Here is a 24488-nt window from a genome sequence, read left to right on the forward strand (position 1 = left end):
ATAAATCCCTCCAATACAAACAGCCTTTCCTCTGTTGCATATCTACATGCCAACAGCAAGCATAAGTTACAAAGGACACCAATAGGATTCAATTACTTAAGAGTACGAAATCTACCAACAGGATTATACACTTCATTTTAAGCTTGTCTCTACAAAACTCAGTACACAGAAATGCTTTAAATCCTCTGGTCTGCAATCTGTAAAAAAAAAAAAAAAAAAGGGGGGGGGGATGGTACTCTATGAAACTCAAAACTTCCATGACTTACTTGACAGAAATACCATGACTGATATTTTAAAATTCAAGTCTTAGTCAAGGCTTACAAAAGAGCTTGATATTGATGCTATACGATGCAAAATATCAGTTTCTGCTAATCTAAATAATAAAGGAAGGAAAATGTAGTACTGCAGTAATATATCAATAAGAAAGGTATAATAAGAATAAAGTATTAAAAAAAAAAAAATGCAAACAAAAAAATCCCATAAAGTGATGTGAAAGAACCAAATGACAGAAACAGAAGGAAAGGCAACAACAAGCTACATTCTATAAAAAATATAAATATATATAAGTGGTAACCAAATCTACAAATCAATAAACACTACTCAGGTCCAGTACATATGACATTAACACATCTACAAGTGAAAAGTAAACTTACAGGTACACAATGATTGACTACAAAATGCCATTACATTGGTTACAAACTTAGTAGTGTGTAGTACAAAAGAAACTACTATTCTCAATCAGCAAATAATATCAAACTGTACTTCAAAACAGATTATTAATAGATTACTGATAAGATGAAAAATACTCTAAACAAATTACAGTACTACACAAAACTATGAGGTAAGAATCACAAACAACCCGGCTATATGATAAATTGGAATAAGATAACTCCAGCTGTACGAATCACCAAACAAACTGGTTAAAAGATTATGGAGGAAAAAACTTCTCCAGTTAAACATCTGTCCAAATCAAAGCTTAAAAATTTTCAATATGATGACATATTTTGCATTTTATTCTTGCGAACACTATTTTTTTTTTTTTGTTCAACTTAGGATTGATGTCCAATATTCAAGGAGTTAAATATAGCTAAATCTAACAACTCCAGTTCAATTAAGTCCCCCCAAAGCTAAAGAAAATCTTTGGGTGGTGTTAAGATGAATGCAAATGAGGCATCAGATGATGGGTTAACGAGGAATGTATGACAACTCAGGCGAGGAAGAAAATAGTCATCCTCATTAATGTATGCAAAGATGAGAAGCAATATATTATCGCATCTCTACAGGTGATCTTCATTATATGACGGGGATGTGCTACATAGTATCACAATGTCTTCCATATATCTGTGTACCGTGAGAACTAGCAAATCTGATTTATAAGTATTAATGAACTGTTAACGGGCAATGTTTGTTGTTTATCAAGGAATAAAGAGAAAAAATAAAAATAAAAAAGACAAACGCTTGGTGTATAAAGTAACACATAGAAAATACAGTAAGAGTGACAGCCCTCAATATGAAAGAGATGGTAATGCTGAAAATGAAACTTCTATTATATGAGGTAGAGAAGCCTTTCTTTCATGCTTTTGTGTGAAGTTTCTAGGAAAGGAAAGGGATGGCAATACATTTTTGTTAATAACGATTTTATCTACCGGGCAATTAACTTATTATTATAAATACCGGGCATTAAGTACTTTAATACCCTTTTCACCATCAAAGATTTTGCTTGGCACTTTCTGTAATAGGTGAAATACCCCAAATCTTCATAATAAATAAATCATTACACACTCTTAGTTCCACCAAACCACACTCAACAAGGCATGCATGACGACTTGACCATATATTTGGATATAAAAAAATAGATCAGAAAAATATATATTGTACTTTCAAATTGTAGATCAAATAAATATCTCCAATAATCAGACTACAACAATTTATAATCTCCAAGATACTGATGATATTGTGCCAAGTGTGAAATTCAGCCACTTTATGTATGAAAACCTGCACATTCAAACTTAGTTATCATTATGCAATAAATGGGAACTGAAATAGTATGATACAGTTTCTTTTCAATAGGTTTTCCATAAAAGACTTGACATTTACAGTTCCAGTGTCCACCATAACAAGGTTATAGTGTATCAAATATCAACATCATCACCATCATCCAGACCTCCTTTTCCACCCTAGGGTAGGGCAAGGTAGGGTCCAGAGTGCCAGAATGAACTTGTCAGAATGAGATAATACACAAACTTTGTTTTAAAGTTCTCACATTTCAACTAATAATAATGAAATAAATAATTAATAAATGCAAAACTGAAAATTTATGTGAATAACAACTTTTAAAAAGGAATGGTGAAGCTCTCTGAAAGAATACCTAGCTACAGTGGCATACAGTAGGGTGAAGACATTCAAAGAACAAAATTCTTCTGAAACAAAAGACAATAATTAAAAAACATTACCAAAAAACATCAGAAGTATTGAACATCTATCTAACAAAGCATTTTATGAGAACCTCAGAATTATCATTAGTAAAGTATATCTACTACAGCAATGTATGTTAACTTTGAAAACCTCAGTAACATTTTACATCTAATGAGGAAATTCACAAAAAAATTAATATGCCTTCCATAAAAACTGAGTAGGGTACCAAACTCCCTAAGATAAAGACATCAAAGTAAAGCCACATACACAATAATATTTTGCCATTAGTAATGATAATAATAATAAAAAAAATGATGAAAACTATAAACATCAGAGTAAAGCCACATAAACAATAAATGACCATTACCAGTCACAAAAAATGACTGATGCAAGGGCTACTCTAAGACACTACAATGCTCCAACTCCTCTGGTATGACACACAGCATTTTACTAGGCTGGCACTGGGTGGGGGGTGGAGAAGATCTGCCTGACAGGGCAACATACCCTTCATCATCACTACTATCATCTTCATCTACAGCTGTTCTCACGTCACTGTCGTAACTTTTTTGCGTGACTGTAACATTATGAAGTTCAATCTCATTTTTGGCATCATTATTGCTACTGCTTAGGTACATGTCTGCACCTACAAATGCCTTTTCAAATATTGCACTGCTCTTTTCATTATTGCAACTGTTGACTCTGTTGGAAGATGCATTACTCTGATGAATATTACTTTCAGTCCCAGATGAACCCTGAGAAGTGACACTAGCAGAATAACCACCAACTGGGGCCTGACGAACAAGCTTATCTTCTTTCACTTTACTAGCTTCCCCAACTGCTCTACCAGTGGTGCCTTCAACTTCTCTTTCACCAGCTTCTTCTGCTGCCCTATCACTAGCCCCTACAATTTCCCTTTCACTTATTTTCTCTTCCTCAGCTGCTCTGTCACTACTCTTTGCAGTGCTGCATTCAGCTAAGGAAGACTGGCCAACTAAAAACTCATTAGTCACATTTTTCACCTCTTGTGATGTGGTGCACAAATTATTGGATCCACCATCTGCATGAGATGCATGAGTGGCGTCAAAGGTAGAGATAGAATTGTTGCCCAGTCTAATATTAGGGGAAGGGCTGCAAGTAGGTTTAGGGTTGGAATTACATACAGGATCATGTTCAGAGACAGAGTCAGTAGCAGAGCTCCCAGTGACACTCCTCTCTTGGTCAGTCTCACTTGAACTGTCCCCTGAGCCATCTTGGTTGCCCGAAGAAGCCTCCAGTCGGGCCAATTTGTCACGCAAGTTTTCCCAGTACTAAAACAAAAAATTTTCATCAATACTATTGATTACAAGCAAGAAAAGCAATTTTTGGTATAGCATGTAATCCTTCAATATGTGCAATACTGATGATATGAAGCTGTGGAAAGATCAACTCTTGCATAAACCACATATCACTGCTTATGGTACGAGTTAAGGATGACTTCTACAATGGTTACTGGTAACTGACGCAAATGAGGCTGTAAAAGACTACCAAAGTACTGGCTGAGTAAAAACCAGCAATGGAGATAATTAGCTAGCAATGTACCAAAGACATACAACATAATATAAAGACTGGTTTGGCATCTGCATTGAAAGTCACTGAAACCTGGGTATGATTCTGACATTTTCAGCCTTTCATACTTCCTAAGGACTCCTGTTTTGCATTTACTAAACAAAATGGCAATACAAAGCACTAGGTACTTTTCCAATTCAATATAAAGTACAAACAAAAGTGCAGAAAGCTTTCTAGAACACTAACCTATGTCAAGACACTTCTACATGCAGTCAAAATTATGCAGTTAGTTTCTACCATGACACTTTTACATCAATTATCTTGTGGAAGGTGGGGGCGCTCACCATCCACTCACTCGATGTAATGCTGCTGTCGGGTGTCTGCCCTTTCCTCTCCTCCATCCTTCTTTCCTTCCATCCTCTTCTGTCTTCCTTTACTTCATTCTTTCCTTGTCCTTCTGCCTACGGGTAACTTTACACTCCCTCTTCTGTCTTTCTTTCCTTCATTCTTTCCTCTTCCTTCTGCCTGTGGGTTACTCTACACTGAGTGACAAGCCAAATGATTTCCTGTACACCAGGAAACCATTTACTACGCTGGGTGATAACCATATAACCAAATTTTGGCGCCTGGTGGTTTAGTGGGTAATTATTGCGCTCCAATCGGATTGAGCCAGTGAAGGTTTATATCCAAGGGGTGCTTGGGGTTGATTGCTCATGTAATGCCACTCAGGGATGAGTGAGGTTGGTCACTCTCATCTTAAATGTCGGGACAAACTGCCTAGCCCTGGGCTCCTACGCTCCTCATGGGGCAATGAAGGATTGGGTGATGGATGGATGAATTAAAAATCTGCCAATAAAATAACGTACCTCTTCATCCAGTGCAGTCAGGTCATGGGGTGGAGCGACAGGGTGGGGGTATGGGCGGGTATCCGAGGCTGGTGCTGGTGGCAACTCTGCCCCAACACCTGGCTCACGTGGCAGCTGGCACCGACGCTGCTCATGAATCTGCTCTGATATCTGAAACCAACATATAAAAAGTATCACAATGCAGAAAATGCAAGTACTGGTACCACATGCAGGGAATAATATGGCCAGTGATATACAGTGTACAGTAATTACAAAAAAAAAAAGGCAAGGTAGACAATTCTGTCCATGATATGCAGAATTAAAGAGTACAATACCAGCACTATGTATATCTTGCATCAACTAAACCCTGCTTCCTTCACCAATCCAAATAAATTAAATTACCAACATTCCCATTAACTGACGTTATAAAGTGCCAGTTATACACTCCCATTACTGACCACTAGATGCCAAACAATGTCAGTATAAATACTGTAAATATCTGTTCAAAAACAGCACAAACTGCCTTGAAATTTGGCGAGGTTATGGCTTCTGGCATCCCATGCTTGAATGGAGTGACAATGGTTGTTCCAGTACTTCATGTGCTGGAAAACTGCATGATTCCATTACCTTCAGGAAGAGATACAATTTACTGAACTTCGTGAAATACGTACAAGATGATCCTTATATTAATATAAACATATCACCATCACCACCACCACCCTGACTTCTTCTTTCACCCAATGATGGGATGTACCTCACTCCACCTTGTGATAGGAAACAAGGTCTGGATGATGATGATGATGATGATGAAGGAGGTTCATGAAACAAGAAATAAGAATGTATGGAAGTGGGAAAAATAATAACAGCATGCCCAATGAAACTGACCACATATTCATTCACATATCAAGTCCTTGGAATTGTCCTAACCAATGCATTATTTTTGTAATTTTCTTTATGGTTGCACTTCACATAAACCTGCCAGACTGTCAATCAAACTTTGTCAAATATAAGTATATAGAAAAATGTCTATCTATCTATAGCCAGATGCCTCAATCCCAGTAGGGGTGGCCACAACAAGACAGACTTCATGTTACCCCTTACCTGCTCAAGGCGCCTGAGGGATTGAGCATATGCAGTCTTTGAAGCTACGACTGCCTGTTGGAGTTGGTGTACATGTTCCTTCTGTGCGTCCAGCTGGGCCTGAACTCTTGCCTTCTCCTCAAAGTACACCAGTGACTTTGAAATGGATGATCTGAGGCCTCGGTGTAGCTGCTGTACTTGCTTCTCAGCCTGCTGGTATGTGGCAGCACGCTTCAGGTGCTCACGCTCACTGCTTGCCTTCTGAGCTTCAGCTTCCATTACCTGGTAAGGATTCAATTTAATAGTGCAGCTGGTGCAATCAAGTCAACAGTGCTGAAAAGGGACACCATCATGTAGTTGCAATGACATAACCAGGTTGCCCTGCTGCCTGGTTATGTGAGCCCTTCAACTCCTTCCCTATCCCTCAAGAGGAGCTTGGTGGACTGTAGGAGAATGGGGACTTCAGCTCCCTGTCCACCAAGTTCACATTCAGGAAAAAACTGAGTCAATGCAGTATAATATATGTTAAGAAAATGTTTGGTTCACATATACTTTCATTACATGGGAAATGCTGCAATCATCCCAATGTCATCACCAAAATACAGATTAACACAAGTCAGCTAATGCACTGTTCATTCCTTCAGTCCAAGGATGTCATTTTCATATTAGCCCTGCCATTTCCTGATGAGTTTTATTCAATTAACAGACCTGTCAAACAAGGGGAGGGGGGCCTCTTAAACTGAATAATACCACCTGGCAGAATATATTGCAAGAAGATGTCGTTGTACTGAAAGGGATAAATGAAATACTGTACAGATTAATGAGCACTCACTATAAAGCAAAGAGCACACTGTATTTCAATAAATGTGCATACACCTACAAAGAACCATCAACCAGCAATTATACTGTACCTTTATTATGGCTCTGTTGAGTACTTCTTGCCAAGTTGAATCAAAGTGCCTGTTTTCAGCATGATGGGCAAACATTTCCTCAGCCTTGGCTATGGTTTCCTTGGCTGCTTGATGGAGTGCTGAAACAAAACATAGGATACTCTAAGCATTTTCTTTTGTGCCTACTTACAACATTATGCACATATAGTATTCAGCATCAAAAGATGGAGAATGTTTAAGTGCACACAGACTAATTCCCATGATGTCCTGCCAACACAATTCAACTCAGAACTGAAAACAGTAGTTACATAAACAAAGAAGCAATTCATTATCTCCTTTGTTAATTAAATATGACCAATTTTACAGTTAAAATGAACATAAGTCATCTGAATGATTAGTACTCTACTAAGTATTGCATTATAATTTCCACATTTTCATCTATTTAACAATGTACTTATTTTCATTAAACTAAAGGAGGATAATAGTGATATTATACCAGTATGGTAGTTTCCTACTATACCATATGAGGTGTCTAGCGGCAGAGTGACGTATGCACCAAAATGGCCGATGGTGAGTTATTCCCGCCAATTTTTTTTTTTTTTTTTTTTTTTTTTTTTAATGTGTCCGACTCTGGGCATAGGCCTCACAGCCTGCTATCAAGGCCCAGCTGTCCTCCTACATACCATACACCTGTACATGCCACCACTTCGGCGCTAACACCCACCGTCCATATTGAATACGTGTACATGCTAGTGCTGTCTCATACAAAACTGGTGCATTGGTATTAGCGGGGGTAGGTGAAGCCCTCTAGATCCTCCCTGTATAAAGCTACATACAAACAGAACCTTTATGGCCGGCTGGCAGATAGGCAAGCATCGCGTTTTAGGCCCTGAAAACCCACAGAGGAAGTCTGCTTCCACATGGCAGAAGGACATACGGGCCACGAGCGGCTAGCCACTGGGAGGCCGCGTCTCAGTACTAGCCCCCAGCCTCAGCCAGTACACCGCCAGTGTCCCCCTAAACCTTGCACATGGTTGATGGGCTGCACTGTCCTCTGCCCATTTTGAGTGCTTTTAATTAAAAATTTACAATATGAAAATTAATCAAAAATCAAGAAATTGCATTATTAATATAAAACTTTCACAATTTATTAATTTTTTGTTAATTTTTATTTGGATCACATAATTATAACCCATGTTAATATTTTGTGTATGACCCCCAATGGGGGGGGGGGTGCATTTGTTTGGTTTTGTCTTTTTTTTGTTATTTTTTCTAAACAATGGATTCATTAAATTTCATTCTTTGAGAGCATTACACTGATATACAACAACATTAGTTTTTTTCTTTATACAGTACCTTTTATGTACACATTCTTCAAATTTAAGCTTCAATTACTCGAAAGTAACCCCCTGGTGAATATGTCACTCTGCCACTAGACGCCTCATATGTGCATGTATTTCCATAAGAATCTTTAGCACACATTAAATTGTGCTGCAGAGTTTGGTAAGCCTTAGTCATCCTTGTTTGGGGGGAGACTGAATATGAATACCACTGGTGTGAGCTGGAAGGAGGACAGCCTCATGGTGGAAGACAAGATGACACAGGCAATTTGTGATCATCACCTCTAGGATTAAGGCCTCTGGCTAGAGAAACAATGGTAGACAGAGAGATCCCTAACATTATGGAGACTAGTGGAGCTTGGGAAATATCTAAAGTGTAATGAGAAAGATGTCAATGTACTGTACTGTAGGGGTTAAAAGTTCACCATTGGCACGTTGGTACTGGACTGCTGCCCTCTGGCAGTCAAGCTGGGAACTACGTGCCAACTCCAGTGCCTCGTAGTACGGTCGAGCACGTTCAATACATCCACCCAGCTTCTTGGCCAGTGTCTTAAGTCGTTCAGTTGACTCGGACAGTGTTGTTCGGAAGGAGTTATTGGCCTCCTGGGGACACACAGAACACAGTATAGGCTTCATAAAATATGGTACCATGTATCTTCCTTCAACTGGACTAGCTGTGAGAAATTGCTGTACTGCATAACCTGAGTGACAATAAAATTTACTCAGTATGCCTTCATGTCAGTAGAGTAATAATATGAAAAGAACCGGAAATAACAGCAAAGACTTCATGAAATGCTGTATAAAATGTACAATCCCAACACTGACCTCATTAATATACAGTATATTTATGTACAACCTTAGAAATGTTGCAGGGAAAAGTTTTACGGGTACTGTACTCTGTTGTACATAAATATGCATCTTTACGATCATCATCATCGCCCTGCCTCCTTTTCCCATCCACAGGTGGCATGAGAGAGGGTCCAGAGAGCAAGGAAAAAGATAAAACATGATAGTGGGTGAACTTATCAACAGCATGCCCAATGAACTAGGCCACACACTCATTAATGCATAATTCTGGCTGCACTAAATATGGTATATCTACCTATACATACTACTTTTTATAATTTTATTTTATCATGTGTTTCACATGCACCAGCAAGAGAGTTTATCAAGTGTTTCATATGCACCAGAAGGAGAGTCAATATGTCAATTATCCAGTTAAAAGTCAAACCCTTGTCATGTGTTTCTCTAGGGATAATTCATCCAACCAACTAGTGAGGGATGCCTTCATGTGGTGGCACCGATATAACCAGGTTGTTCTGATGCCTGGTTATACAAACATCTCTCAACTCGATTGCTCTCCTGCGAAGAGGACAGTGGGCTGCTACAGGAGGGCAAATTCAGCCAGCAGTCAATGAGTTCAATTTCAGACATGCCAAGGGTCCCAACAGCATCAACAGCTCCATTAACTGACCTCAAGCTTTGCCTCCAACTTGTTGATATCATCAGTGGCAGTATTGAGCAGCTCCAGCTCCACCTGCAACACAAATATGTGGTAAATAAATTAACAAATAAATCACACACAATTAGCAGGTACTATACAGGTAAACCCCGATTTATGATACCCCTATATGAGACACCCCAGATTAGTGATGGGGGTAGAAATATCACCCTACCCTGTCTAACAATGGCCGAGCCCCAGCTTAACGACAGAGTTTAAGGGCTTTGAGGAGGATGAGTGAGTGCTTAGGAGCACCACATGTTCCCTAGCCTCATGGGGGATAGCAAGGATGACGACCAGGACCAGACATGGACTTACAAGAAGTATGGTAAATGATAAGAGGTTTCCTGATCTATTTTTTACGATTTCCAGATATTATTTGAAAGTTTTAGTGAGTTAATTGGGGGCTTAGGTTAGTTTCTTTTACAGCTGTTAGACCATTTGGACTGGTTTTAAACTTATTTTTTGGACTCATTTCAGTGGGTTTAGGACTTTATTGGGGGGAAAAGCAAGGCTCAAAAATGCATCCGTATACAGTACTTTACGTTAAATCGTCCCCAATTTGTGATACATTGCCTAGCGATGGGTTTTTACTTTATCAATTCCACTGTTAAACTGGGGTTTGCCTATACAGTAAATGTAAAGATACATGGTGTTACTGCTAGAGCATGAAGTGTATGAAATATGTATCAAACAAGAGCACGTACTGTAGCTAGTTTTTTATAAGGTAGTTCTTATTACGTTGGGGGAGGGAAATTTTGGTCAATTTACAGTATAAATGTCAAACATGGCCTGGAGCTTAGTCTAGAATCATATACTGTACCCTCTTTATATATGTGTAATTACCCAACATTCCTGTTTTGCCAGATAGAATTCCTGTTTTTGCAAATGGAATTCAGAAGTATATATCAACTAAAGTGGAAGTGGGAATCAACTGTACTAGAAGGAAGCTTAAAACATGTATCAGAGGGGTGAACACAGGTCAAGGAGTAGGAAAAAAAAAACTTGGTGCCTTATCAAGCAACTTTATTTTTCCCTTACATTATTAACTCTTGTCTCCACCACTGTGGTTTCTATGCCATCTCCCACCCATCACACACTCATGGACATGAGGGGTTCCACTCTATTCCAAGCAACTACATGAAAATCAGGAAGTTATATAACCAAATAAAACACGTGCCAGTAGAGTACAGCACATTATCAACAGTACCGGTACGTACAGTATAAGACTGCTTATGAGAAATGCCATACAGTACTTCTTTATCAGTGATAAGAATTTCTGCCTTTTACTCACGTGATTATCTTCTGAATAATTTAATGACACAACTATACAGCAGATTATTATTATGATTGATCATGCTAGTCATGTAGCTACACTGTACACTTACTACAAAAAGCACTGTATCAGTGCACACTGAGCATGAGACAATTTGATACCACAGGTGATGGCTACTGCAAAATGCCCAATGATTCAACCACATGTTAGCAAAACCTGTTTAAGTGAGGATGCACTATTGGTACACTGCTTGCTTGTGATGTGTGCTAGCCAGTGTTGTCATTCTTCTTCATTCATTCATAAAGGCTCCAACATATTTGAACATATTAGTCCTGGTCACCTACAGCAAGCTCTCCATACAACTCGATCCTCAGCAGCCTCTCTGTTCATTCCCCTATCCCTAAGGTCACACTCTATGAACTCTTTTGGTCTGCCTCTTGCAACTCTACCTACAACATTCACACCCCTCATCCTCTACTTTCAGCTGTCATCCTCCATCTTCTTCACATGCCCAAACCATTTCAATCTACCCCTTCTCATTATGACACTTAACACATTCAAGTCCCATCCTTCCTCTCAATTCTTCATTTGCAATCTTAACCCCCCCACCCCAAGGCCTGTCACTCAAGGATGCATTACCGGTACATATCTATCTAATCATTCTAATCTCTTATCACAGTGTATTAATATTTAGATGATAACTCTTTCTGGGCCATCACATCCTGCAATGATCTTTTAGGATATTACTGCCTCCCTCCTGCACAATATTTTTTGAAACTAGTGCACAGTATAGTACTGGTACAGTACATCTGACAGCTTTCCAACCATTCTCTCTTGTCTTTATCACTCTTTCCCTTCACCTTTTCCTTTTTCTTATTTCCTCTTCAACCTCTGGCTTTTCCCCATTTGCTCAAATACATATTACTTAATTTTCTCCATTTTTTTCCCCTCACTGTTCCTTTCTTTCCTCTTGTTTTTCCTTTTCTCCAACTACTCCTTTTTCCATCGTTTTCTCATTTTTCTCTTACCCTCTTCATTTATTAGTACGTTCCATATACTCTGTCAAAAAATTAAAATGTAAATGAGGATGGCCTGCTATATAAATGCCAGTAGAAGATAATAAAACTACAGTACATAAATTAATTCTTTCATTACAAGATCTCCCACCTCCAACACTATCTGTCGCAAGCCATACTTAAAAAAGGTATGATGACGTACACAACCCGGTACCGGTAGTTATCTGTTCAAAGCTTGTAGATAAGACTCTTAGGGTCAATTTTGGGGCTTCCCACCACTGCACTGCTTACTAGTATGGTTTATATCTGTCTACTTGTAGCTACAATATGCTGAATATCCCAAAGGGTTATCAAAATACAGTAGATAATAATATACTGTATATATTTCTATTACTTACCATTCCTCTGAAACATTTACTGTAAAGCACTTGTATTTGATAGAGTTTAATATTTATGCACTGGCAGTCAGAACAGGGCACATATGTTCTGTATAGACCTAGAGGTAGAACAAAGACAACTGCTGCTAAAAAGTACAGAGGTTATAACTGGCGGTCCATTGGTTACTTCAATGATTATTACACTGTAACTATAATGTGTAATGTAGCTGTACCGTACTGTCTTTAACAGGCTGAAAGTAAGACATACGGTACTGTATTCCTGGTATTAGCAAGTAGAAACAATTACCGTATGGTAACAGCCAATCCCTCATTAGCTACCCATTTGGGGAGGTGGCAAGGCCCAAGGCTACGTTACTGTGGTCCAAACCATTAAGTCATAGGAGACCACCCTGCATCCATGGCAGTATTTAGAGTACATGGCACAAAAACCTTTGATCACATCTTGGATTTGAACCATGGCACACAGGTAGACCAACCTAAGACTTCTATCAACTATGTCACTGAGGGGTTTGGTATGTTAAGATCAACCAAAAATAAATAACTAAATGGAAATGGGGAACTATAAAGGAAAATAAATAAAGTACGGTAAATTGCTCTGACAGGATGTCATTTCTGAAAAACAGGCAACAATGTAATATATGAACAAGAGGGAAAACAAAATGAGAGGAATGTTATAAAAAAAAAAAAAAAAAGGAAATATTATTAGAAAAACTGATACAATGGGTGAGTTGTAGAGCTAGAAGGTGCAAATAGGGGAAATTAATCTCCAAGTTACAGCTGCGTTGATGGCTGATGTGAAAACGGCTGGAGGAAAAAAAAGGAGATGAATAAAAATATTATAGCTACAGCAGGAAACGAGAACTGTATCATATGCAGAAATGATAAAATACCAGAAGCTACAGAAGAGAGTACGGTACCATACACTGCTGAACATTATCTTCAAAAATGTGCCAGATAACCTACCTTAATGTTATATCCTTGAGGTGGAAGGGGAAATGATTTTAACTAAGGACAGGGAGAGGGTATGAGACTAGCCTACACTGTGCTTCCTTTCTCTAATTATTCATGTCCCCAAGAAATCAGTAAAGGACGACTAGTTGCTGTGACAAAAGGAACATACATTTATTAAGCTAGCATATTCAGACATTTTTCATCCTAATGATGCATTTCAATACTGTGTAATGTATCACTGTTTAGGCTAGTGTATGTAGTCTAAAACTGCACAGCTAGCACATTTAGTGTAGAGGCATTGTGTTACATGATTACATACTGTTATGTCCTCCTAGGACAGTGGGTGAGGACCTCACAAATGGAAGCATATGTTTGACAGAAGCTGTGACAAGGAATGGTGACAGATGTAGGTCATGTCCTGAGGAGCAGGCATATGGCACTGGTACAAAGACAACCAATCCTAGGTCAGGCCTTGTCATTATGACCCCACCAGAAATGTCCAGACTCCAGCTGGGTACAGATTGAAGAGGGAAATAGTACAGTCAAGGAACTGACAAAGTGTTTGACTGTCCACATGCATGAGTGTATTGCAGACACTGGGTGAAGGAGAGCAACAGTGCAGGATGTCATTCCATACAGTGAAGTATCATGGGGGAAAGGAAGAAAGGAATTTCAGAATTACCACCATGCCATAGTATAGCTATATGGCACTGCGGGAATAGAGGGAAAATAATGGCCAGGAGGAACATGGAAATATCGAGATACAGGACATGAGAAAAGGACAGTAGGGAGAGAAAGATTGGAGACAAAAATAAAAATCCTTTCAGTTGCCTCCTGAGACAAACAGGCATATGAGGGAAGTATTCTTTCCCCGCCTCCCCAGGGCAACCATGGGAGAAAGAGGAAAGCAGTTTGGTGGATCACAACTAAGTGTGGTAACAGTCTGGTGATATGTTCATATTCATACTGCGACATTACGGGTGGTGTTGAAGTGTTAATGGCCACAGAAAGGAGTGAAGAGGCAAAAGGAGATGGAAATCTTTATCAAATGATAGGCAGCAGGAAGGAAACTCACTGGCAACAACATAAGGGGTCAACAACACCATTCACAAGACGTAAGTGGACTGACCACCAACTAAAGGAACTATAACTGAGTAGTGGTGAAATACACCACTGCATATTACAAGGCCTGTTGACTGGCACCTGCAGAGTCACAGGTCCCACGGACGTAAAGGTACTGTATTATATAAAATTTGGCTATGGTTTTCAATAGTGATACTTAATAAATGGCTCATATTTTTATATTTTTTCTTACTTGAAATGCTGGGCTGGATTTTTTTAGATTTTTCATTTCTTTAACCCGCCCCATCCCGACGTTTTTGGACCTTTTTTTTTTTTTTGCTCAAACATCCGCTTTTGATGAGAAACATCGAAAATTCATAGAGAAATCGCTCACCTGAGGTTTAAAATACTCGATTTAGGTACGAGTACTTCCTTACCTGACTGGGTTTTCTAACAGGCTGGTACCAAGGAAAACGAGTTCTATGGGAGGGCAACTATTTTATCCACTCATAAACAGTATTTATTTATTTACTTGGTACGAATTTATATGTAGTACAAGAGTATATTGGTTTTCAAACAGTAATATAGGCATTATAAGCATTTTTTCACTCACTAACTCATCACCATTCATGACCTTTTTTTTCCCACATTACCTGATCATCATTTCTGACTTTCTTCCTCTAATGCTATGTAAACTTTGTCCTCCACATTGTCATCGATTGGGGAATCACTCTGGCCCTGAATGTCTTTATTGGCCAGGTCACTGGTAACAGGTGAATTGCTGAGACAATGGCGTGCAGGGGGGGGGGAGAGGTTATGCGGTGTAAGGCATTGTTCCTGCTTGGCATCTTGTAGAGGAATAGAGGAAGGTGTCCCATGTATACGTGCCAAAAATCACTCGCAAAAATTGAAAATTGTGCAAATTAGGGACCTTGCAATGCTGCCGTGTTAATTCACATGACCGGGACGGCGCAGGTTAAAGGGGTTTGCAATAGATATGGAGGTACGGTACTCAAATTTCACATAATCCACCAGGAATAAAATTTTCATCTCAGAATGTCTAGGTAACTAGTAATGCAAGTTTGACACGAGTCCTCTACCTTGGGAAACTTTTAAATTTTTTATGCGAGGAGGAAGGAACCAAAGGCCGCAAGCCCGCAATTATTGTTCCTTCCAAGAAAAAAACAAAATACAAGTGAAAGCCAACCTAAAGGATAATCTTGGAGATATTACACTGTAAATATGGAGACTTGTATTACCTATGGCAGTACTATCTTGAAACATTAATTACTGCCATTATGTATTTTTGGTGGTAGGTGGTGGCGACCATCATCCACTCACTTGATGTAGTGCAGCCTACTTCTTCCTTAGTCTTTATCATTCTTTATCTGTCGTCTTTTTCATTCCTTTTCTGTGCCTGCCCTCCTCTCTTCCTATTTCTCCCACCTTTCCTGTCATTTCTTATTGCTTTTCTTTCCTTTACAGGTAGGTTTACATTGAGTGACAAGCCAAATGGTTTCCTGTAAGCCAAGAAACCATTTACAACGCTGGGTGGTAACCATATGACCAAACCATACGGGCTCCCTACGTGTCAACAAGTGAGTTGGTGGAGGGTTCGTGTCCCTCCCCGTAAAACAAATAACTCAGAGTCAAGCGGCCACCCCTATGGGATTATGGCGTCTGGCAATAGATATATAGATAGATATATTTTTTCAAGATCATACCCTGACTTAGGGTACTAGAATTTATGGCACCTATACTGGTGTCGATGAGACGCCTCTTCACAGTGGCACCACCTCCCAAGGGATCTCCTGGGAGTCAAATCATCCCAACTACCCCGTCCCAGTGGAGTGTGGTGCTCTAGCGCTGCTGCTGATGCGGGCACCTCATCCATCAGGAGTGTTGATCTCCTCACCAGAGATCCTGTGAGGGCAATCTGTTTTCCCCACTGCTCCGGCGTTCTGCTTCTGTGACACAAAATGCAACCCAACAACAACAACAATACCTTTACCGCAAACATAAAGGACTGTAAGCTTTCTCCACCCATCCATTACCACACTCCAACTTGCAGAACTATGCTGCCTAGTTACATTCTACATTTACAAACTACAGTAACAGCACAACTAGTACCTGGTCGTGCATACATGAATCTCACCACTGGGAATCTTTATGGTAGAAGTACTACGGTACACAGTAATAAAGGTCTTCCCAGGTCAAGGATCTGTGTTAAGCTCAATAGTTTACAAAGCTCCATGGTAGTAAATGATATTTTGGCCTCACCTGCACCCTGGGGTCGAGTTGCTCCTCCTCTACGGCCGCCATACTGAACTGATCCTCTCCTGGCACTTAGGTGGACATTACACAAACACACACTTTAGCCCCACACTCCCACTCGACATACACACGGATCTTTCGCAGGCACTGTGATAAGCAACTCGATACTACTATGGAAGAACTTTAAATAAACAAATTCTAACTCACAGTTAGGTCTTTGTTGATTTGGATTCTTTTTATAAAGAATCTATTCTTCAAATGCAGAATCTAACACTTCTTATCAAGGCATTTACTGTCCAGCTGGGTCCTATTATTTCAGCTTTTAGGTTTACTTTTTTTTTCTCTTTATGCTAGAAGTGATTTTGCGTTACATTTTAACCCTTAATTTCTGAAGCTGGAGTACGTTATCTTTATCTTTGTTATCTCCTAACGATTTTATTCAGCTTGAGAAATACTTTCGGACTGCAGAGAGAGAGAGAGAGAGAGAGAGAGAGAGAGAGAGAGAGAGAGAATTATTTACAAACTTTCCTAAGTCAAAAATTGTGCATAATTGTTTGTACGTCTGTCTCCAATCACACAGCTACCCAACTCGTCATGTCAAACCCAGAGTGAACAGCGTAATTAAATAATGCCATAAAACAAAAATATTTACCATAATAATTAACTTATATGGACACATATTTACCGTAAAAAATGATAAGGCTAATTTATAAATACTAACTTATGGTATATCTGTCGCTTTTACTTCCGTTCTCCGAAGCTCAAGACCATATTTAAAGGGAAATATGCCTATACAAACAGCTTACTCAGATTTTTTTACGTGGACTGTAAAAAGGATATTATTGCCCAAAAGTGTGGGAAGACTGGGATGGAATATCTTCAGTGTGACCTCACTCCCAGACATTTCTGGAAGCTGCAGTTCAGTACAGGCATGTATACCATCCACTCATTCGATGTAGTCCTGCTTTCAGGTGATTACACTGAGTGACAGGCCCAATGGTTTCTTGTAAGCCAGGAAACAATTTACCACGCTGGGTGGTAACCATACAACTAAATGGCTTCTAGTGGTTAACTGTGTAAGGCGCTCCAACCGGATCCAAGCTTACAAGGGTTTACATCCAAGGTATGGCTGGAGTTTAGTACTCACATAATGCCACTCGGGGAAGAGTGAGGCTGGCCACCCTCGCCTTACGTTGGGGCTGAGTTAACCGATCGTCTTTTGAGTAGGCCAGCCCTGAGCTTCTTCGCTCATCATGGGTCCGTCTCCTCCCATTAAAAAAAAAAAAAAGAGAGAGAGAGAGAGAGACTGGATGATGGATGCGATAGTAAGAATGAAATAAAAATAGCTAATTGATGCAACAATAGCGGAATACGATATATGGGAATGAGTAAAGTAGTATGGGAATGACAAGTGTGGAATGAAAAATAAACAATGGAATTTAGATAAGTAAGGAATAAAAGATGGTAATGAAAATAGCAAAGGTGATATAAAAATAGCAAATTGATGTAACAATAGCGGAATACGATATATGGGAGTGAGTGAGAGGTCGCTAGTCAACTGTTTTCATCCGGGACCTTCGAGAGTGGCGCAGGCGCAGTTACTGTGTTTCCTCAACCTCTATATTGCCACCAAATATTCTCCTTATTTTATTTGTAAGTAAATTTTGTACGGACGGTGGAGGCGCTCGTGAGTATCGGGAAGAGGAGGAGACGTAATTTACCTGGTTTTGCTTACTTCTAAATTCAAAATGGAGGCTTGAGTGGGGCTGGAGCACTGCGTAATAGTAAATATGTCAAAATTCTTACAGATCTTTACTACTCTTGTTTGGGTCCGGCTGACATAAATATGGACAAGGGAAGCTAGCGAGTGGCTAATGGGGTTAATATGAAGGCTATTAGGGTACTGATTGGTTATTATGGGATGACTTTGATAACAAGGAAGGGAAATATGGCTAAAGCAGGAGACATAGAACTGAAGGTCACTGCCTGGACCCACTCGTTTCAGCAGTTTTATCAAATAGCAACAGCATCTACGGCCTTCCCATTAACCCCATTTCATTCCTCCGATCCCTGAAAGGAAGGTAGACAGGGCAGATTTCAATATATTCAAAATCCAGGGAGTTATAGTGGGTGAAAGCTGAGTAAAACCCAGTAATTTTATTGTTTTGATTTGTAGGCTTGTATTTTTTTTTTTTTTGTATACATACCACAATCAGTGAAAACTATCAACATTAGCCCAAGGGCGAAATATGAATTTGAAAGCCACATGATCAGGATATTTAAATTCCTTAGTTAGGAATACCATTAGTAGATTTTTAAGTAGGAAATTAAAAATATTGGGATTAGAAGAGAAGTTTAAATGGCCTGTCACAGTCCTTATCACCATATGCTAATTTTGCATACTGGAACTTTAATCAGTAAACTTAACACTGAAGAATGTGTAGGTTTGGAATAAGCAGTGTACCATAGTCTATATATCTTTTTGATCGGTGCTGGAGAAATGCCTGACTGTGGTGGCACCAATATAACTGGGTGGTGGAGCTGCCCGGTATACTTGCCTGGTAGGGCCACTGCAAACAAACATCCCAATACGAATGGCACCGTGACCACGACAGAATGTGTAACAAAATAATAACAGTGTGACCAGTTACAGAAACATTAACTCACTCCCCGTCCTATCCCTTGACAGGAGGATGGTGGACTACAGGAGAGGGGCAGTTTTAGCCTGCAGTCCACTGGGTTCACATTCAGATGAATCACAGATTGCAAATACTACTAATATTACCCTAATAATAACTTCTTAATAAATTCTTTTTATTAGGTTTCATGGAAGCCTTTCATGAAAAGTTCTAGATTAATACTCAACCCAAGAGGGTCAACATATCAATTACTTTTATTATTCACTTTACTCATCAGAGATATCTAATCATATAGATAACAGCGCTGCTGTCTAATGGCAGATACTGTATCACTGTGTTCCTATATCACGTGTTATATAGAGAGCGTACGGAAAATTTGCAATTTTAAGTGGATTTGTTCTGTGCTCAGAAATTAGTGCAGTGATAGTGTGTTGGTTTACTAATATTAACCCCCTAACTGAGGTGTTTTTGTTCCTGAATGCCAGCACCATCTTATTTTACTAAGGCCAATCGTTTTTGGTAATTTGCGAAGATTGAGTTTCCCAGTACTGAACCCCAGTGCTCTGGGTCTTGAGGGTGGGCGGGACTGTGAATCTGATCTCTAACCAATATGAGAGGGACTAGTCTTCAAGTTGTTCTGACAAGGTTAGAATAAGTTGGGTTAGATGAGTGTGAGTGAGGTGGAGGCCTAGGATGAGATGAAAGGATGGAGTGGAGAGCTATGTGCCAGAGGGGAGTGTGAGGTGGTAGCTGGACAGTGAAATGGCAGGGGACGGTTCCATGGAGGCGATTTGTTTGTGGCCACCCCTTACAGGATTAAGGCATCTGGCAATAGATAGATTACATTGCTAGGTCTAGGGAACGGACTGGTTTCGGTCTGGATCAGCGTGAAAGCAACTGGGCAGAGGAGAGGGATGACTCAGAGTAAGGTGCCTGACATTCCATTCAAGTACGGCAAGTACCAGCAAGAAGAACAGGCATGTGTGACTGGTTAAGTGTTCCTTTCAAACGAGATGGGCTAGTAAAGGTTCTCTGGCTCAAAGAAGTGAAAGAAATGTTGAGTATCGGCTTGTGAAGGGATTATAAACAAGTTCCCTTAACCCCTTTTGCTGCATGAAGTCTTCCATAAGTTGAGTAAAGTTGTTTAGTAGCATCAACAAAACTTACACTCCTGTGGTGTTTCCACTCACTTTTGGCAGTCTTATTGCTGAGCTTCGAAATAATGTGAGTTGGACAGTTAACGTGAAATCTTTATTGTGCTCATACCTCCCAATTTGTTTGAAAATAAGTCACCAGTGAAAATAGCATTTATGATTTGGTCAATATTTACCATTCCTTGCAGAGTCCTTCCCAGTTTTGACATTACTCTGACAGCCAGAACTTGGTGACTGGAAACTTCCCTGGTAATGTGAGCACTATTGAAACAGAGTAGCTAAACTTGTAGTCAGAAAATGAGACAGGAAGTGCCCTCAAAGCAGAAATGTATAGTGCAGTCAGCATCAATACTCCTGTCACTGCTGCTGCATCTCTCTCTCCACAGAATTTGAAAATCAGTGTGGTAAATTTGCAGTAACACGCTGATGACACTGATTTTCGACCAAATGAAGTCAGCAGTGTTGGGTGTTACTAATTTACTACACTGATTTTCAAAGTTCATGGAGAGAAAAACAGGAGGCAACAGGACTTCTGATGCGGCAGTTCCACACTGTATATGTATAATCAATGGTATACAGTTTATACAGTGTATTAACCATCTACTAGCTGTGCTTGGAAAAACAACAGTAACAATAGTAATCATCCACTCACCTGATGCAGTTCTACCATTAGGTGGCTGCACAGAATGACAAGTGAAATCGTTAACTGGAAATCAGAAAACCATTCAGTTCCTTAGGGCGCTAGAATATCATCCTGTTGATATTGAAACCCCCCTTCCCTCCCATATAGCCTACAGAGTTAATTGATGATGCCATTGGTTCCAGCAAGTGAAAATTTTATGCAAGAATTATTATTTTATTTATTTATTTTATTTTTTTGTAGAATAGCATCAACTTGCATTTATACAGTAATTAGCAACTCTCTGGCATTGTGTCAATGAAAATGCTGTATAATTAGCTAGTCTGTAGTTAGTCACAGCAGGCATCCTCAGTAAGTTTAGTTTTTCACAAGTTACTCGAAAATTATTAGTCATATTGAAATTCTGAAAATAGTGTGCCACAGACAGGTCCTTTTTAGCTGCTTCTGTAGCTGCCATGCATATGTTTTAGTAAAAAAGTTGTCTCACAAAATTTTTAGCTAGGAAGGTGGGAAGTACCGGTAACTATGTTCTTCTTAGAGACCAGGTACTATCTTTAGTGCTGAAATGTGATTATAATCATTTTGTTTCATTTATAAAGGCTCCAAGATGCTTCATGCATCACCAAATGGCAGCTCTCTATGCTGCTTAATTGCAGGTAGCCTCCCTATTCAGGCACACTGTGACCTCGTCTCAGGTCTTTTTCAGTCAGCCTCTCACATCATGACCCTCAACATTCACACGTCTCACTTTCTGCACCCAATTGTCATCCCCCATCCTTTCCACATCTGAGTCTATCTCTGCTCATCACAGCACCAGTATACTGCAGTCCCATCCTTCCTCTTAACTCCTCTGTCATAAACCTAGCCTCTTAGGCCTCGCATTCAAGGATGCACTGCACATCCACCTAATCATTGTCATTTCTGAATGTTTAAGCCTATGAATATCACTTTCCTTTCCTCCCCAGGTCTTACTGCCATACAGCCTTACACTCCTAACATGCTGAATATAAGGATATTTTTGTATCTGCTGTTTTGGTATACGTGCAGGCTGTTGCTCACAGAATCATCATGGATGCAGATTTCTATGTGTATTTTTCACTTAGTATATATAGGCAAGGTAGATTTTTTTTTTTTTTTTTTGAGCATGAGTAAGTCCCAGGTTTCTGTTGCTTGCAGCCGCCAGTTGATGTCTGAACGGGGATATTACAGTTTAAAGCTTGTTTTTGAATAGTTAAATGTTATTGTCATCTCATGAAGCCAGATGCCTTTGCCACAAACCTAGATCTTTCCTCCTTACAGAAGGACCTAATGAAGCTGAGGCAGAGCAGTTTTTTGCAAGTAGTGTCCCTACCTTCCTTGGGATACAGACTCTTGCCTTTTTTGTCTGAGGCTGTGTTATCATGTGAGTGTTAAGGGGAGGACAGTATGCTGCCATGAACAATGGCCTACATATAAACACAGGCTTGAAAGGCATTGGCTGTACCTCATAGGTCGAGGTAGCTATGTTATTGACAAGAGCTTGACCAGAAGGATGTGGGCCACCAGCTAGAGGACACTTTCTGCCAGGAACACACTGCCTGTATGGAAGGAAGAGAAACTTGAGCATGTGCACTCAACAACACCAAAGTTTCTGATCAACCCCTGACTTAGGAGAAGTCAGAGTCCAAATTATGGAAAAACTGCATAGGCCCAACAAAGTACCCGAGTGGAAATGGAGGGTTGGTGGTGGGGGGGAGTAGATCATAGTTGTTTGGCCACTTGGACCGTCTGTGGCCTTGATTTTGACTTTACATCTCTGATGGATGGCCCAAGACGTTAGTTTTCCGCGTTCCTGCTGAACAGCAATACTTCTTGGTTGCGTGTGATGATTTTAAACTCCAATGGTTATGAAAACAAAAGTGGAAATGGTTGAGCAGTGTGGAACAGAGATGGAGCTCTACTCAACCACACTTTGGTTGCTCCAAAGCTCCCTGAGGCTCAGTGGAACTGCTGAAAGTGAGAACTGAGATATAAAAATACAAGGGCTAGTCCATGTATGCTGAGTGTCTTCACCTATGGGGGGGGGGGTCTGTATTGAGGTCTTGCACATGGAGGTCATGGACTTCACCTGGAAGACTGGTCATTGACATGGAGGATGAGTGTACCAGTAGTGCAAGGCAGACACTGCATCACCTGGAGAATAGTGAAGATTGATGGTGGTCCTGCCTGCTGAATAAGGGCTTCAGTACTGGGATTGTCTGCTTGGAGGATGCTGCCTTTGATATTAGAAACTTCATCCATTCAGTGGATATCTTCAAAAGAGAGGTATGTTAGAAGAAAAAGTGTGACAAATGTCTCTCATTTGAAGGTCTTTCCCATGGTGGATGCATTCTCTGTGTGGTAGATGCTGCCTCAACCAGGGAGAGACATCGTGAAGGACATGCACCGTAATCTATATTGACTTCAAACAACATGACATTAGCATGACAGCAATGGTAACATGATCCAGGACTTGCTTCTTCCTACCATTGTGTATTCTAGTCAGTCAAGAGAATAATTTCCAACAACAAATGGGAGCATTGGGAAACAAAGCACATGGTATTTCTACTGGAAGCAGAAAGTGAGTGGGGATACTAGCAGCCTTTCAAGACAGTGGTAGGCTAGGTTTCAGGAAGCTGTCGTATGGTTGAAAAATAACAAAAAGATCATAGAGATGAGAGTCTACATGGTCTGTACTAGAAAGGGAATGATGCCTGGAATGAAGTAGTGCATGAAGTTGAAGAAGCATGGGCCAAAAGGCATTCAAGATGCACTGATAATGCATGTTTAAAAGTAGATGATAGAAAGTTACAACCATAACCAGCTAGTGTAGACCTTTAAGGGAGGTGGAGGTCAGGTAGTTACAGAGGTGATCTGCTGTCAGAAAGAACGTGAGTTTGATTCCAGTTTAGAGCAAGGAAAAGTCTGATAACTTAAAATTTTAAAACGGGCTTGACTGATCATCCATGAGATCCACTGATGTCATGAAAACACAGTCACTATTACCATTACACCATTCCTGAATGGGATGGTTGTATCATGTATCAGTAGCAACAGTAGATATTAGCACCAGTGTGGTAGCACATGAAAGTGAATTGCATGTAGGAAGACTGTTAGGTCTGATGGGAACAGACAATGAAGTCAGTAGCCAGGGGCATACTGAAAAAAATAGCAAAAACAGTAACAAGTTCCTGGTGCAGTTGACGTGCCACGAGCTGCATGCTGGAAATTAAATAGAAATTAAATGAAACTAGGAGAGTACAGTAGTAGCAAATAGCTTTATAAGCTGTGAAATAATACATAGACCTTTGTTATGAGAATCTGTAATAATGTGAAGAAGCATAGAGGATGTAGCTACTGCATTTAGCAAGATGGGATGTGTGCAAGGGATAGTCTGGCATATTGTATAGGGAAATACCTGTACTCAAGTGTTGCTTGAAATAA

General features: G+C 39.9%; 2 protein-coding genes across 3 annotated transcripts in view; one reads left to right on the forward strand and one right to left on the reverse strand.

Moving 5' to 3' along the window:
- Positions 1-2481: 2481 nt before the first annotated feature.
- On the reverse strand, positions 2482-16690 carry LOC145396077 (uncharacterized). The gene is made up of 7 exons (XM_080269543.1): positions 16600-16690; positions 9590-9652; positions 8541-8718; positions 6797-6915; positions 5907-6167; positions 4827-4976; positions 2482-3722 (listed from the first exon to the last, which is right to left on the reverse strand). The coding sequence occupies exons 1-7, from the start codon at positions 16639-16641 to the stop codon at positions 2811-2813; spliced, it is 1725 nt and encodes a 574-aa protein (XP_080125669.1). The 5' UTR covers positions 16642-16690; the 3' UTR covers positions 2482-2810.
- A 1481-nt stretch (positions 16691-18171) lies between these two features.
- LOC145396103 (uncharacterized) overlaps positions 18172-24488 on the forward strand; it is a 35618-nt gene continuing 29301 nt past the window's right edge. The window contains exon 1 of one of the 2 annotated variants that reach the window (XM_080269570.1): positions 18172-18246. The gene's annotated coding sequence lies outside the window, so the exon portion shown is untranslated. The remainder of the gene's footprint in view (positions 18247-24488) is intronic. The other variant, XM_080269571.1, reaches the window with a different exon arrangement.

Source organism: Coenobita brevimanus, chromosome 34 (genome assembly GCF_032717465.1).
Source record: "Coenobita brevimanus isolate Jiangsu-jjx chromosome 34, ASM3271746v2, whole genome shotgun sequence".
Lineage (NCBI taxonomy): Eukaryota > Metazoa > Arthropoda > Malacostraca > Decapoda > Coenobitidae > Coenobita > Coenobita brevimanus.